Source organism: Anguilla anguilla, chromosome 16 (genome assembly GCF_013347855.1).
Source record: "Anguilla anguilla isolate fAngAng1 chromosome 16, fAngAng1.pri, whole genome shotgun sequence".
Lineage (NCBI taxonomy): Eukaryota > Metazoa > Chordata > Actinopteri > Anguilliformes > Anguillidae > Anguilla > Anguilla anguilla.
In genome coordinates, this window is record NC_049216.1 from 8,521,256 (window position 1) to 8,537,803 (window position 16,548).

General features: G+C 46.7%; 2 protein-coding genes across 4 annotated transcripts in view; one reads left to right on the plus strand and one right to left on the minus strand.

Moving 5' to 3' along the window:
• Positions 1 to 2,525: 2,525 nt before the first annotated feature.
• Positions 2,526 to 7,518, plus strand: LOC118215390 (ferritin, heavy subunit). Its single transcript, XM_035396130.1, has 5 exons — positions 2,526 to 2,807; positions 4,301 to 4,406; positions 4,989 to 5,135; positions 6,061 to 6,186; positions 7,075 to 7,518. The coding sequence occupies exons 2-5, from the start codon at positions 4,305 to 4,307 to the stop codon at positions 7,231 to 7,233; spliced, it is 534 nt and encodes a 177-aa protein (XP_035252021.1). The 5' UTR covers positions 2,526 to 2,807; positions 4,301 to 4,304; the 3' UTR covers positions 7,234 to 7,518.
• A 1,733-nt stretch (positions 7,519 to 9,251) lies between these two features.
• The window catches only part of best1 (bestrophin 1), a 15,658-nt gene continuing 8,361 nt past the window's right edge, over positions 9,252 to 16,548 (minus strand). For all 3 annotated transcript variants that reach the window (XM_035396126.1, XM_035396129.1, XM_035396128.1), the window contains 4 exons: positions 14,816 to 14,968; positions 13,809 to 13,889; positions 13,008 to 13,159; positions 9,252 to 10,923 (listed from right to left, as the gene is read on the minus strand). In XM_035396126.1, the coding sequence (XP_035252017.1) occupies positions 9,870 to 10,923; positions 13,008 to 13,159; positions 13,809 to 13,889; positions 14,816 to 14,968 (1,440 nt within the window). In that variant the 3' untranslated portion in view covers positions 9,252 to 9,869. The remainder of the gene's footprint in view (positions 10,924 to 13,007; positions 13,160 to 13,808; positions 13,890 to 14,815; positions 14,969 to 16,548) is intronic.

Genomic DNA, 16,548 nt, shown 5'->3' on the forward strand with positions numbered 1-16,548 from the left:
TGGGAGGGGGGGGGGGGTTTCTCTCAACTCCCCCATCGCCCCCACTTAACTTATCCTTTTTTTTTCATTTCCAGTCATGATTCCTGCATTATGAAGCCTCACCACTCGGGTCCCCTGTATTCGCAACAGCATTGACGCACAGTGTCCTCAGCGAGGGCTGAGCATTTACACACCGGGGCTGCCCGGCCCTGTTCCTGGTGATCGACTGTCCTGTAGGTTCTCCCTCCAACCCTAACGAAGCACAGCTCATTCAACAGCCAGAGATACCATTGATCTGCTGATTAGTAGGATCAGGTGTGTGAAATTCGGCCTGAAACGAAGACCAACAGAATGGCAGATCTCCAGGAGCAGGGTTGGGCATACACGACAGATGGCATAACCAGTACAGCAGCAATCCTTCACTTCTAATTATACACTGAGTATTTGCACTGTCAGCGATTGAGAATTCACATTTTGCCTTTTTATGTTACAGTAGTCAATAACTTATTGTCAATGATAAATAAACAAAACAGCACATCCCACTCCTTCATCTGGCCTCCAAAGATACAATAATGTATTCAAGATGTCCAGGACACAGGATCTGATGTCATGGCAATTGCGAAGTGAAATGCACATGCGTGGAATCTTTGTAATTACTTCACCTGGGATTCCTCCATGACTCAGCAGTGAATAGGCACTTTTTTTTTCCCCACTGGTCACAGAGAAAGTTAACTCTTTATCAAATAATATTTGCATAAAATTTATCAATGTGCATAGCCCTAAAAAAATTTTTGATGCTCAAAGAACATTACTTTGTGCAGGGCTCAAGAATAATGCTTGTCTGCTTCTCTTGCCATGAAGGTAACACAGAAGCTGAGTTTTATGTGAGAGATAAATCCCAGAATTGGAACATTAGTACAGTAGACTCTTGACCAATATGCCCTGAAAGTGCAGTGTCAAAACATATGAGCTTTCCAGAGACTAGAGACAACATACAAATATAACGGCACCTTATCTTACGTCACACCTCTCGTCCTTTTTAATGCTAAAAGGCTAAACTGATAAAGTGTGGCATACAGCACAAGAAATGTGAACGATTTTCATTTCACATCTTTTTCGTGGAAGTTAATTAACTTTTGTCACTGACTCACTCCATCAACTGAGCTAATGTTTATATAACTTCAGGAGGCAAGTCATGGCAAAGCAAGTCATCACTTGTTGACATTTTACTGCTTGTGTGTCTCCATAACACTGATGTAGGCACTTTCATGGCTACCTATCAGACACTACTATTGATATAAATAGTTATTGTTTATTTATTGAACTGACATGAACATACACAGTAAACTGCCCAGTGTTAATTCAATTCTGAACAGATAACATTTGGTCCCCCTCTGGAATGTGGGACCAAATGTTATCTATAAAGAGTTGAATTAACACTGGACATTTTACTGTGTATGTTCATGTCAGTTCACTGAATCTGCTAAAACTTTTACTTAATCAGTTAATGAAAGTTGTGCGGACTTGCTTGTTCAATATCAATGCCAAGAGAAAGCATACTGTGGGTTTAGCCCTGTATTGTAAACATAATGGCAAAAGGTTAATAAAGTTTTTGAAGAACTGATGTTTTTACTCTGGATATCCATTTTTATCCCAACAGAAACGATTAAATAAGGGTTAACAACCAGTTTGGAGGAGGGAAAATGCAGTATTTAGAACAAATAATGCTTCACTGTTATTACTGTGTGCTGTGTGAAATATTGTCACTAGCAGGATAAACCCTTTTTAAAAAAGCCCCCCTTCTTGTACAGACGTTTAAAAAAATTTTAAAAATAAAACATCCAATACTGTTCTGTTGTAAAAGAAGCAAAAATCCAATACTCCATGAACCTGTGTTTAACTACCGCTTTGTGTCCAATACAGACCGATACAGACACACGAGCGAGGTTAAAAGCTGATAGTCGACAATTATTTCAGATCAAAAGAAAGTAACCTTGAACCTGAAGTGCAACGATCTGGATCTCATTCACCATCCACTCATTTATGATACCAGGTAAACAAGCTAACATTACCTCTATATTTTTCACAGACGTCTTTATCCTAAAGTTCGGGAAATAAACATGAATCAGAATTAATCTTGCCTGAGGTTGCGCTGTATAAACAGGAAGTTGTGTTGGTGCTTGCTCGCATGGGCAAATAAAACTGCGTTGTCATTGTGAAATATGGGCTATGTTGTCAACAATTTTTCATTATCTTTCCGCGGGATAAAGAAGCCGACATTAATCAGAAAGGAAGTTTAAGAAAGAAAACCTAGAGGGAGCCAGGCACCAACACATTACAGCAAACGTAAACTAATTTACTCTAGTAATAATAAAGCTCAGTAGAATAGTAATGCGAATTGCCTACTTCAAAATTCAGACGGAATCGGATTACAACTGTCCAGAAACCACTCGCTACAATCAGTGTGACGTCAGTGTCTGTGTGTTCTGATAGGCTGGAGAGGTGCCTTGCTACTTCCGCTTCCTCCCTGCGCTGCTATATGTCGTATAGGACACAGAAAGCTGCCCACAGTCGTTTATTTCTTCGGTCTGAGGGTTACCTGCTTCAACAGTGCTTGAACGGCATCCCAATTACCGTCTCCTAATACATCTAATTACTATTTACCTTGTTTACTTTATCGCTACGTGTATCGCCATCAAAAACTTTAGCTAGCTGAAGAGCGGACTCGAGACTATCGACTCACATTTTAAAACCGTGTAAAAAATTAACGACCATTGTGTCTAGCTTGACTATATAGCGTCTGTCTTTTTGAAGGGCATTATTACAAGGTAAGTACAGCCTTATTTATTTTACACTAATGTTTAGCTAGCAACCGAAGTTAATTTGCTTTCGGGTCAATTAACTGAATTTGTCTTAGTATTTTATAAAGTCAACGGAGGTTAATTTATATAGTGCTAAGAAAGCAAGCGACAATATTTGGCTTTTATATTGAGAAGCTAACCCTTAGCCATTGTTATGAATTTCCAACGTGGTGTAGGCTAATTACCTTTCTGTGTATATACCGTTCCGTCATTTGCAACTAGCCGAAACGAGACGCGATAATTAGATAAGTGTAGTTTGTTCATGTGCAAAATTATGAGTATTTAAAAAGGGCAATTGAATAGACTGGTTGTGTAGAGGCTAGTTAAAGTCATTATTTCAGAGCGCTTGTAACATAACTACCGTTAGCCTGACCGGGGGTAGTTTCGTTATCTCTCTGCCAGGCCCTTGCCTCTTCGAGAGATAAACCGACTGAATAGCAGTAAGCAACGGGTTGCGTGATAGATAAATACATTGCCAGTTGTCTGGCAACGGGTTCGCTGTATTTCTGCGTGTTGCGGGTTGTTTCAGTAATGGCGGCACATTGTATTAGTTAGCTGCGTGCCCGCATGTGTTTACAATCGGGCCTGCAGTGCGCGTGAGGGAGTGCCCAGTGGTTTATGCAGTGCGTCACAAAGTGGATTTTTTCATTCCAGTTATTGAATGAGCGATTGGGCATGGGTGTGCCTCCGGGGTCATGTTTGTCGCAACGTAGCATGACTGTACACAATGTTACCGCATCGTGTGCTTTACTCGCGTCTGTTTAACATTTCCCACTCCTCACGTAGTTCGGCAGTGCAGCTCAAACGCCCTGTAGCAATGTAAATACTGCCTCAACAGTATGGAAAAACTGATTTCTTCAATATTCGTATTTGTACCTGCTCCAGATATGACCCCAGTTGCTCTGTGCAGTTATGTTGATGTGATCGAGTGTGTTGCATAGTGCCTGAGGTATGTTTTAGAAGTTCTTGTTTCAAATGGATAACATTGCCCGATTCCAAAGGTAGTCGGCCTGTGAATAATTAAACGCGTTGCACTGTCACAGGTATGGCTTGCTTTCTCTCCGCTTCTGGGTCCCTTGAATTATCCGCCGGCAAGACGGAATATAAAAAGTAGAACGATCCAAGCGCACAAAAGCGGAAAAAAATCCACGGTTTAAAAATGGTATCTTTTTAGGGAAAAAATAGGAACGGCTATAAGGTGGGAATAAATGTCCACGGTTTTTAGGATACGGAGCAAAGTGTCCTGTGAGTGAAATAGGAGGAGAAGGACGTGTACAGGGGTATCAGTTATAGACTTTTCTCTCTGCGTTAAAGCGAAGCGCAGAACAGTGTCCTTAACTGGCGCGTGGCTGCTGTATAATCACACAACGATGCTTTCTGTTCGTTGCTTTCCCTGCACGCTGTTGACCTGCTCTGCGAAAGAACACAAGTGGATTTTCTGCGCGGTCTTTGTGTTGCAGAAAGATGAGTTCCCAGGTGAGACAGAACTTCCACCAGGACTGCGAGGCCGCCATCAACCGGCAGATCAACCTGGAGCTGTATGCCTCCTACGTCTACTTGTCCATGGTGAGGAGGGAGGGAGGGAGGGAGGGAGAAGTATGCTTTAATGAGGAGTCGTGAAAAGAAAAGACGAAGAAAAACGATAGACAGATGGAGGGAAGAAGAATTGGAGATGGAAAAACTGGTGTGGAGGAGAGTTCATAACAATTTTTAAAAAAAATTTATTTTAAAGAGTTGATTTAACGTCATAGGTTAGTCAGAGTATCGCCCATTGTTGAGCCATGCTGATTCATCCTGCATGAACCCTTTTTAAACCGTAGCAGATGCAGTTGTTCCTCAAGGTCCTATTCACACAAGCTCATCCTTTCACATGCATTTTTTAACATTCGCGCATCTTTCCGATGTTTAAATAATTCAGGTTAAGGATCTTCTTTAACGGTGCAATGGCAGTGTCACACCCTTTTAATGATGGAGTGCAGTGCACACAGTGGAGATTATTTCCCATGATGCTGTGCGGTCATTGCATTGAGCTTTCCGCTAATGGCCAATGTGTGGGATGCTGGGCGAGCTTTGCGGCGTCTGTCCCGATGTGTAGCGTAGATCTCCCATAGTGCTGAATGGGCGTTGAGCTCTCCCGCTCTGCTGCAGGCGTATTTCTTCGACCGGGACGACCAGGCCCTGGCCAACTTCGCCAAGTTCTTCCGCAAGCAGTCCCACGAGGAGCGCGAGCACGCGGAGAAGCTGATGGACCTCCAGAACAAGAGAGGGGGCAGGATCTTCCTGCAGGACGTCCGGGTACGAGAGATTGTGTGTCTGTGTGTGTGTGTGTGTGAGAGAGAGAGAGTGTGAGTGTGAGTGTGAGTGTGAGTGTGAGTGTGTGTGTGTGTAATGTGTCTGAGTCTGTGATACAGACGTGTCTTTGAGTGTGTGTGTGTGTATATGTGAGTCTGTCTATCTCTCTGTGAGTCTGTGTGTGGGTGTATGCGTGTGTGTGTGTGAGTGTGTATATGTGAGTCTGTGTACGCGGGTGTGTTTGCGTGTTTGTGTGCTCATGTGACTGTGGGACTGAGTCCGCTCTAACGGTGTGTGGTAATGCAAGTGGCAGATAGGGCAAAGAGCGAGGGGCAGGCCGTTATCTGCACACTCCCAGTCCACTGCTGTCCTGCCCACTCGGGCTCTTATCAACTGCACCCAAAGACAGCGACCTGCACATGCGATCATACACCCCTGTGCATGTATGCACACGCACACACACACACACACACACACACACACAGAAAGCCAGACAGAGTGCCAGACGCACTGGGATAGCTACACTCAAGGTCAAAGTCAAAGAACACAGTCATGTGGACCCACAGTGGCAAACAAGGACACAGAAAAGCAAGCTAAAAGAGTCATGTAATTCAGAATCAAGGAGTCTGAGCAACAACTCAACAAAAACAAACATGTACAACATATAAACACACAATGAATAAGGAGATTCGCTCAGCCTTACAGGTGGGAGAATCAGGAAACAGACTCGCACGCACACACACACTTGGAGCTCTGTAAGGCTGCCCCTCATGATTTAACAAGGGAAAGAGAGAGAAATGTGACAAACCATATATCGTATGTACAAGTAGTGTGTACTGTGTGTGGCCGTGTGCAGTGTCTGTGAAGTGTGTGAGTGAACGTGCAGAGCGTGTAAATGTGTGTGTGTGCCTGTGCCTGTGTGCTACAGAAGCCGGAGAGGGACGAGTGGGGCAGTGGTGTCGAGGCTCTGGAGGGCGCCCTGCAGCTGGAGAAGAGTGTGAACCAGTCCCTGCTGGACCTGCACAAGCTGTGCTCCGAACACAACGACCCCCATGTGAGTCCCCACTGTACCCCGCACATTCACGCATGCATACGCACACATGCGCGCGCACACACGCGAATGCATACACACACACGTGAATGCATACACATACACACACACACACATTCATGTATGCATACACACACACACGCACGTACGAATGCATACACACGCACACACACAAGAATGCATACACACAGACACATACACACACACAAACTCACACGAGCATACACACACACACACACTTTTAGTCACACAGTGTACTTCGTAAGGCACATTGCTGACAGGTTGAATTAAAGACCACAGATTGCCAACGGATACTTTACTGCACAGTGAGCACTCTGTGCTGTGATTGGACGGTCAGCTCTCCCAGGGGGAAACGCCCATTTCTGTTGGGCATGCAGGGTAAATTTTGAAAACCACCAGGGGAAATCCTGGTTTCAGCTGAGGAGATCTGAAAGTGCGCTAGTTCCACTTGGGGTTGGGATTTTTCAGGCGAGTTGTTGTTCCTGGAAAGCACTGGAAATGCTTAACGCTTTAGCTGCCCCACGATTGGTTGTAATTCTGCCGGGGACCAGCACTCACTGTCAGGTAGTTGTTAAATCCGGACGGTGGGAGGCGGAGTAGCTGTAACGTCAGACCCGCCGTAGTTTACTCTGCCAGGCGCATGCGTCCCGCTCTCGAACCTTTGCCTTGAAGTTTTCCGTGGGTTTTATTATTTTATTTTTTTTGCACCCGTATTTAAAACGCGGTCACAGAACCTCGGTCGACCACGTCGGAGCATTTTGGGCGGCGGCCTCTTCGACCGCTCTCGAGACCTGAGCGACTGAGGGTGCGAACAGGCCCTTTAATCTTTGCCCCCCCTCCCCTCCCCTCCCCTCCCTCCTTTTCCCACAGATGTGCGACTTCATCGAGACGCACTACCTGGACGAGCAGGTGCGGTCCATCAAGGAGCTGGCGGACTGGGTGACCAACCTGCGGCGCATGGGCGCCCCGCAGAACGGCATGGCGGAGTACCTGTTCGACAAGCACACGCTGGGCAAAGACAGCAGCTAAACCCGCGATCCTTTCCTTTTCTCTCTCTCTGTCCCGCTATTTAGCCATTTCCTGTGAGTGTGTGTGTGTGTCTGCAATCATCCCTCACTCATTCACTGCAGCCCTGCCCCGCGCTCTCTTCCTTCCTCGACGCAGTGACGTCCCCGCGAAGCCATCAAAGTTTCCGTCCAGGGCAGGCGGGGAGCTGGTGCTAACGCTAACGCTCGCCCGCCCTGGCCCCTCTGCTCACGCGTTTTAGTCGGGAAATATACTCTTATCAATAAACTGAACCCTCTGGATTCTGAAGCTTTGTCCTCCTGTTTTTCTTGTGTGTGTGTGTGTGTGTCTGAGCGCATGCGTGCGTCCGCATGCCTGAGCGCATGTGTGTGTGTATATGTGTGTCTGAGCGCATGCGTGTGTCCGCATGCCTGGGCGCATGTGTGTGTGTGTATATGTGTGTCTGAGCGCATGCGTGTGTCCGCATGCCTGAGCGCATGCGTGTGTGTATATGTGTGTCTGAGCGCATGCGTGTGTCCGCATGCCTGAGCGCGTGTGTGTGTGTATATGTGTGTCTGAGCGCATGCGTGTGTCCGCATGCCTGAGCGCATGTGTGTGTGTGTGTGTGTATGTGTGTCTGAGCGCATGCGCGTGTCCGCATGCCTGAGCGCGTGTGTGTGTGTATATGTGTGTCTGAGCGCATGCGTGTGTCCGCATGCCTGGGCGCATGTGTGTGTGTATATGTGTGTCTGAGCGCATGCGTGTGTCCGCATGCCTGGGCGCATGTGTGTGTGTATATGTGTGTCTGAGCGCATGCGTGTGTCCGCATGCCTGAGCGCATGTGTGTGTGTGTGTGTATGTGTGTCTGAGCGCATGCGTGTGTCCGCATGCCTGGGCGCATGTGTGTGAGCGTGTGGCTGAGCGCATGCGTGTCCCCGCATGCCTGGGCGCATGTGTGTGAGCGTGTGTGCGCGTTAGCGTAGGCGTCCTATTCCAAGGCCTTGATTGCAGATGCAGATGGATTTGGACAGTTGCAGTCAATCACAGGTCCCTATTTATGGTTCTCATGGTGTCGTGAAACCGAAACAGGTTCTGGGCTCTTAATGCAGATCTGACGCTACAGCTCGCCTAGTGCAGTTTACCAAGCCAACAGTGATATTAATGTCACTCACTGCTTCCATGTGAGAGTTGCGCAAGAATTTCAGTTCTTGGCAGGTCCAGGTTTTGACACCAAACTGTTTCCCGTAAGGGAAGGGATCGGCAAACGGTAAATTCCCACACCTCTGCTTTTACTAAGCTGGGTGTTGAACAAGTTCTTTTTAGCTGTGGGAAAAAAGCCTGTTGGTATGGGAAGCATAATACTAAATACAGTTTATTTTGAACCAGTTTTCATTTTATAGGAAAACGCACACATTGAATTTGGATTCAAGTGTTTTTATGATTCAAAGAACAATATGGAAACCGATATTTTGATTCAGACAATCTGATCTGATACTTATACCTTGTGTAATTACTTTTTTTCTTATATTTTAACTTAAATTTAGCCACAAGATAAAAATGTTAATTTGTATGAAGTAAATTTATGAACAGGAAAATAACATTTCCTTTTGATGTTATGTTGTGTTTAGATACAAGCTGAAGTCCTCCAGTAGTGGATGGGCAGTATAAGAACTTTGTTGTTTTCAGGATAAAAGAAAATTCTAATTGCAGCTGAATAAAATAGACTTGATGCAGTGATGTAACTGGTTTATTTCTGTAGTTAATTATGTATATGTTATAACATCAAAAATTACAATTTTGCTTGCACCGGATCTTTGATACTTTTCAGCAGTGCTTTGAGGAACGGTGTACAGTTTCTAAATATGGCGATTATCGTCAGAGATCAGATGTAAAACCAAATTAGTGTTACGCTAAAAAGAAGTGTCACGGCCAGCTCCACCACTGGAAATGGGAATGAGAAAAACAGGCAAGTGGCCATCTTGTCCATGCGACAGACTTCACAGGAGAGCCGTTAATTAAACAACACCTTTAATTCTGCCTGCACTTTGCACCACTATTGGTCAGGCTGTAAAACAATGGAATGTTTCTCCATTCTGTGGCTGTCATGTGATCTGCGCCTGAAATAGCTGCTTAAAACTGGCCTTGGCTGCCTCTTTAGAACCAGCAGACTGCAGGCACCGGGTAACCATGGATACATCATTTCTGAGCTTGTTACAGAACTCTACTACTCCTGCCTCTATCACCTGGAAGGACTGGACCATTTGTTCTATGAGTGGCTGGTATAAATGGGCATAGCCATGGTCTGAACTGGGAACAAATACTTAATTTGAAGTACCTTTAATGCTAGCTGACAATTCTCAGGAGTGTGCAGGAAATTTTACCAGAATCTAAGGCGAGGCTCCCTAACCCTGGTCCTTGGGAACCATAGGGTCTGCAGGGTTTGGTTTCACCTTAAGATCAGCAATCAATTTCAGAACTTAGTAAATGAGGTGAGGTATTTATTACCTGTGTAAGTAAGTCCAGCAGGCCCTGTGGCTCTCCAGGACCAAGGATGGCTACCCTGACTGAATGTCTGATTTTCACATTTGACGCAGTTGTGGTAGCGGTTGGATCCTCCTTGGTTTGCGTGCCGAAGATAGCCGAGGACAAGCCCCTCCCCCTCAGTCTGCGTCCTTCCCCCCTGGGGCCCGACCTTTCCCCCCTTCCTGCATCAGAGGGCCCAGCAGGTCTCCCTCCACCAGGGAGATCCCTGAATCATTGGGCGAGGGCTGCTGAGTGGCTGCCGGTGGAGAGACCGCGGAGGAGGGGGCGGGGCTAATGCCGGCGGGCCCGCCCACCACGCTGGCCCGGTTGGCAGCGGCGGCGGCGGCGGGGGAGAAGTTTCCGTGGTTGCAGAAGCTGCCGTGGCTGCCCCCGTTGCAGAGGCCGCCGGCGATGCTGTTGCTGCTGCTGCCGGGAGCGTTGATGCTGCCGGAGCTGGCGCTGGCACTGGGGGCGGGGTTTCGGGAGGGAGGAGTGAAGGAAAACACCTTCTCCACCCCTCCCCCCGGGCCCCGGGCGCTGAGGGGGCCGGCCTGGCTGTCGCCGGAGGACGGGATGTCCAGGGAGAGGCGGGGCGGCGGGGGCCGGCGGGTGGGCGGGCCCTGGGAGGGGCGGAGTTTGGGCAGGGGGCACGGCTCGGGGGCGGGATCGGGGAAGCAGAAGGTGTGGCCGGGGTGCGGCTCTCCCTCCGAGCCGAGCCAGGGGAAGGCGGAGGTGGGGGGCGGGCGGCCGGGCGTGTCCGGGGGCGGCGCCGGCGGGGCCAGGGAGCAGGAGCTGCGGTCCCAGTCCTGGGGCCAGCGCGGGGGCCGGGGGCGGGGCGGGGCGGCGGGCGCGCAGTGGATGGGCGTCTGCGGGCAGCTGTAGAAGCCCGGCCGCTCGTACGCGGGCAGCGAGGAGAAGGCCAGCTCCAGCTCCCGCTCCGGCGGGTGGCAGGGCTGCCCCGGGGCCGGAGAACCTTCCGGGTGCAGGTAGAGCGGGAAGCGGCCGAGCGGGGCGCCGGGCCGCCTGCGGAGGAGGGAGACCCGCGACGAGGCCGAGCCGCGCGGGAAACTGGGGGGCTGGACCCCCAGGAAGCGGCTCAGACCCCCCAGGAGGGGCGTCGAGTGATTGGCCTCTTCGTGCTCCTTGATCTGCTCCAGATTGGACTGGAACTCCATCTCTTCCTTGGGCACACTGAGAGGGTCAAAATGGCGTCAGAACCAACACGTAGGACACCACATATTTTCCTCACCTGTGGTTTTATTCCACATAAAAACAGGCACTGCTTTCAAGCAGGCGTTCACCAAAGTGGGGGTTTGGGGGTCCTCTTCAAAAAGGAAAAATTATTTCTAAATTACATTTTTATTCAGAAAAGACAGTTTTGTTTCATGAAACGTGTGGTCATCACATTATCAGGTCTTTGGTAATAATGGGCCTGTAACGTTATGCTTCTGTTGGCAATGTGCACCTGTGAATTAAGTGTGGGCTTCCGGAACAGGAAACGTTTAAACCAACATGGAGGCTGTGACACGCCCAAGCTTATCGTTCAAAAATAGAAGCGTTCGTTACAGACGCAGGATACGGTGCTTCCACAGAACAGCCAGTGACACAGTGGCCCCTTCGTTTCTAAGGAGCTCAATAGGGTCCCACTATGTCACTTACATGGTTAACCACTGTGCAAACGGCACTAGTGGTCAGCCACTGTTGCTGGGTCATACATGTAAGGTCATGCTCATGTATGATGATTTTTATTTTATTATTATGTTTATTTTTGGAGGGTAGCTTAAATTGATAAGAATGTAGGATAGGCATATATAAGCATTATGCTTCTGCCTGTGCCTTTTCAGTCACTACCTCATACATAGATTGTTGACTTGTTTATACTGTCTAAACTGTTTATATTTATTGTATTGTGTGTGATGACTGAATAAAAATACTACTACTACTACTACTAATGACAGGATGGGATATCAGCCAGGACAGGAGTGCGGCTTTCAGAACTCTGCTGCATGAACCTAACCACGCAGAAGGGGGAAATGGCAAACGTTTAGCTGCGGTGTGAAGAGGAATGTTAGATCCTCACGCTGGTTAGTCACATGGAATAGCTGCATGGTTAGTAGTTGTGAAACTAAATGATGTGGCTGCAGATGGTTCTGGTGAACAGCTGAACGATGCATGTTTAGAAACACGAAATGAAGAAAGAATGGAAAATCTTGTTATGTGGTGGCCGAAATGCTAAAAAGTGCTGAGAGTGTGGGTGTGTTACTACGGTACTCCAGATTTAGTGTGTAATTGGTACAATCTTAGTGTGCCAACTATGTGAGAGTGTAACTGGTGCAATTTCAGTGTGTTGGGAGTATGTGAGTGTGCATTTGGTGTAGCTCCAGCATGTTAGCAGTATGTGAGCGTGTAATTGGTGTAAATCCAATGTGTTGCAGTGTGTGAGTGTGTGATTGGTGTAACTCCAATGTGTTGCAGTGTGTGAGTGTGTGATTGGTGTAACTCCAATGTGTTGCAGTGTGTGAGTGTGTGATTGGTGTAACTCCAATGTGTTGCAGTGTGTGAGTGTGTGATTGGTGTAACTCCAATGTGTTGCAGTGTGTGAGTGTGTGATTGGTGTAACTCCAGTGTGTCAGGCAGCTACACATTTTTGATGAGAAATGACAGCATTACACAGTGCATCAAATACCTATATTTGCCATATGGTTTCTATAGCTTTGTCATGAGACTGATAATTATTATTTGTTACTGCTATCTCGCTAGCTAGCTAATGATATATCTTTCTATCTCTCTCACTGCCTAGCTAGGTAGCTAGTGATCTCTATATCTCTCTTACCAGTTAGGTACATAGCTAGCGATCTCTATCACTCTCAATACCTAATGTTATCTGGCTTGCTAGCGAGAGAGAGAGATAGATCGCTAGCAATAGCCAGCTCTCTCGTGGTGCATAAAACTCAGTGTGTTTTGGTGTCAATGTGATTTTGGTAGAATAAGCCACATATTTGCCATATAGTCTGCTGCCCATCCTTTAAGTTTTTAGCTGCACCTCCATTCCATGAGTGAATGGCATCGTATCAGCTGAAGAAATAGGAAGCCCGAAACTCTGACTGGGTGTTGATGGGCAATGCCCACAAAAAGATAAACTGTTGGCAGCTTTTTACGGGCCACTTTCATCGTTCACTTGGCCGGTTGCTCCGGTCGCTGGCCGTCACTCAGCTACATAGAGAATGAATGGGCTTCTGGTAATCAGTCAACCAAATCACTCTGCTAATCAGTACCTGATGTCCAGAGCAGAGCCCATGAAGGAAGGCTTGCGGTGGTCGGCGCTGGCTGCGGTGTAGGGGGGCTGGGGCTCCGACTCGTTCCAGTACTGATCCCTCTCCACAAGCGGCACGCTGTCGTACATCTCATCCACTGTCAGCAGGGACACCTGGGGGAGGGGTGGATGGGGGGTGGGGTGGAGAGGCACAGGGATGGGGGGGAGGTCACAGCCCTGCAGTGAGCTCAGATAAAGTGGGCTGAACCCGGCTGCGCTGGTCCTGCATTCAACAGCGCTGATCTAGGGTCAGTTCTGCCTTTCGGCTCACAGTGGGTGAGGTGAGGACACGGGCAGGGAAAAACTGACCCTGGATCAGCACTCCTGCCCTGAAAAGCTTTATGAACATGACCTCACCTCAGCTGAACTTAGACTGACATGTCCACTGGTGAAGCAAAGGGGCGAGTGAGAGGAAGAGAGAGTAACAGATGGCTACAAAAGAGGATGTGGAGAAGAGGAAGAGGATCAATCAATTTCTGATTTTAGACACGCAATTCATGACCCAGTGACTGAAGTATCCTGATTTTAATCTCTGCTCTTTAATTACTGTTACACTGCTGTCTCATTCCCCATTTGGTGTTTCGAGCTTGATTGCCAGCTGTCTTGTTGGGTAACTCTATGTTTTATGTCAGGCCCCCCTTGCAAAAGAGACATTCAATCTCAACAGGGAATTCCCAGTGAAATAAAGGTTAAAAATAAAAATAAAAAAGGGACAGAAAACTGAAGACGTACGAGAGGAAGATTGGAGAGGAGGTGAGCTAACCTGAAGGTTGCGATCGACCAGCCAGTTGGTCTCAAAGTCGTCGTCATCTTCTCCAAAGGGGTTAATGAGCTGCTCAGCCACCTATGGTGATACGTCAAACCCCCACGTCAAACAGAGATTACATTACGTTCTTATCCAGAGCGACTTACACAACTTTTTACATTGTACATTACATTTATATTGTATCTAATTATACAGCTGGATATATACTGAAGCAATGCTGGTTAAGTACCTTGCTCAAGGGTACAACGGTAGTGTCCTACTGAGGAATCCAACCTGTCACTTTTAGGTTACAAGACCAACTCCTTACCCATTATTCTACACTGCTGCCCGGTGTACAGTGATCACACGTACAACTATACAAAACATGCTGATTCACCAACACTGAGTCCTTCGGAGAGGACCTTTGCCCTCAAATCAATCATCAGTTTTTGGTGGTAACTTTGTCTGGCCATTGATAATGTAGTAAAAAAAAAGAAAACATTTAAAAGATAGTAATCTTCAAGATATGGGTCTCTTGCCTTGGAAGAATCAGCCTGAGTATTAGCGATGCACAGCTAAGGTGTCAAAAAGGTGTGTTTTGAAAGCAGGACATGGCAAGTAAGATATCTAGACAAACACAACTTGGAAAAACGTACGACTATTAAAATCCAGTGGAAGGATAGAAGAGCTTGACATTGAAATATGATAACATCAAACCAGGGTGAAGTTCCCCTTTTAGATTTACACCCGATTTGCATACTGACTCCCTTGTCAATCGTAGGGGGGGGTGGGTGGGGGGGTTGGGGGAAATCGGCGATTGTTGACCCTATAAAACACTATTAAAATGGTACAGTGAACTAAAAGGAGCTACATTTTTAGGAGTTTGCCCAATATAGGTCTGGGAAGCCTGTTGGCACTGTTGCCCATGTAACTCAGGCAGGTGCACTGATGGTCTCTTACACTGTAAGCTGTTCTGAATAAAGGTATCTGCAAAATGGCTGACTGGATGTATCGCTCACTCTCACCTTTAGCCAGCCAAAGTAGAAGAAGAACTGGAGGAGGGTGAAGACTGGCAGGTAGAAGTCAAGATCGTGTCCAGGGTAGCCCTGGGCGGGGTCAAGAAACTGTCGACCAATCAGACAGGCGAGAAAGAAAGTGTAGACAGCCACCGTTGCCACCTAGCAGGGATGGATGAACCCAGCAAAAACAGGCTTTCAGCTTCTGCAGATCCATTTTGCTTCAGCACATGGAACATGCATCACTTGACTGACATCTAAAGATTTCTGACTTCTTTTGTTACCTGTAGTTACCAGCACTATAAGGGCCCTATAGTTTTTTGGATAAATAACTCCCATTGTGGAACATTAGTCTCATTTCAATAAATGATGGATTTAATTGGATATCAAAAATTGGATGTCATTTTTACAATATTAATTTGCTTTGAAAAAATATTGCGTATTGGTCTTTCAGTAAACATGAGACCAACACGTAAAAGTCAATGAGTGATCATCATTGAGCCATTGTGTTTTTTCAATACAGACGACAGTACATTTTTAAAGTCAATCCACATTTAATTAGCAGGACAAAGGGCAGGTAATAAAATTAGACCTACTGTAAACTGTCTTCTGATTTTTGACAGAGCATGCTGCCTGCCCTTTGTCAAACTCAAGTTTTTGCTTTTTATATTTATGAGATTTTGAAATTCCAGCCTGTTGTTGTCTTTGGGGCGCAGTCTAACAATTTTTAACAAATTGCACGTTGCGCAATACAAATTATGTTCATAGTGTCGCACTGAACCAGACGGATGTACTCCACCCAATAATTTTCCAGAAGTTGGTCATCCATGTTTCACCTTGAAGCAGCTATGTAGTATCAAGGTTGTGGGTTTGATCCCCAAGCAGAGAATGGCAGATACACATTTTAGCAAAGTACTGAACTGCTTAAGCAAAACATCGCCAGCTGGGTAAAGGATAATGTAAAAGGAATGTATCATATCCGATCTGCGTTTTGTAGTTGTTCCAATGACCTTCGGTATGCACTGATTGTACGTGACTTTGGATGAAAGGGTGTGCCAAATAAATGTGATATCATGTAAAGGAATGTACATTACATTGCTGTTTATTTGGCAGATACTTTTAGTGACGTACAATAAGTGCACATCCAAAGGTTGTGGTAAACACAGAACAACACAGAACGCAGGACAGATAAGGTACAATTCTCACGAAGTATCAGTCATCCATGGCCATGAACATCAAGACTAGTTCCCATAATAAGCACTTAGTAAGTCAGTAAAGTTATGGCAAGTCATAAACTAGAAGTGAGGCAGGATTAAAAGAGAGATGGTGAAGAGCTACAACATCAAGATTTACAGCAGATACGAAATACAACATGAAAGTGCTAGATGAAGATACAAGTGTAACACACTGTACTAGATCAACACACAAGGTACACGTGTTACAATAAAGTGCTGCTAGATTTGGGATAGCCCCAATGAGGAGTGTAGTGTTAAAGTGTGATCTGTAGAGATGCGTCTCCAGACCACAGCAGAAAATGGGCAGTGACTGAGTGGTGTGTAGAGGAATGGGGAGTTTGTTCCACCGCTGGTGGGCCGCAGTGGAGAAGCTCCACAGTTGGGATGAGCGAAAACCAGTCACATGGATGGCAGGAAGTAAAAATCGCCCACCATCTAAGCTGCAATGTATAAGGGCTTCTGCTAAATGGTGAAGTATAATGGAACATTGTTGACACTTCCTTTTAA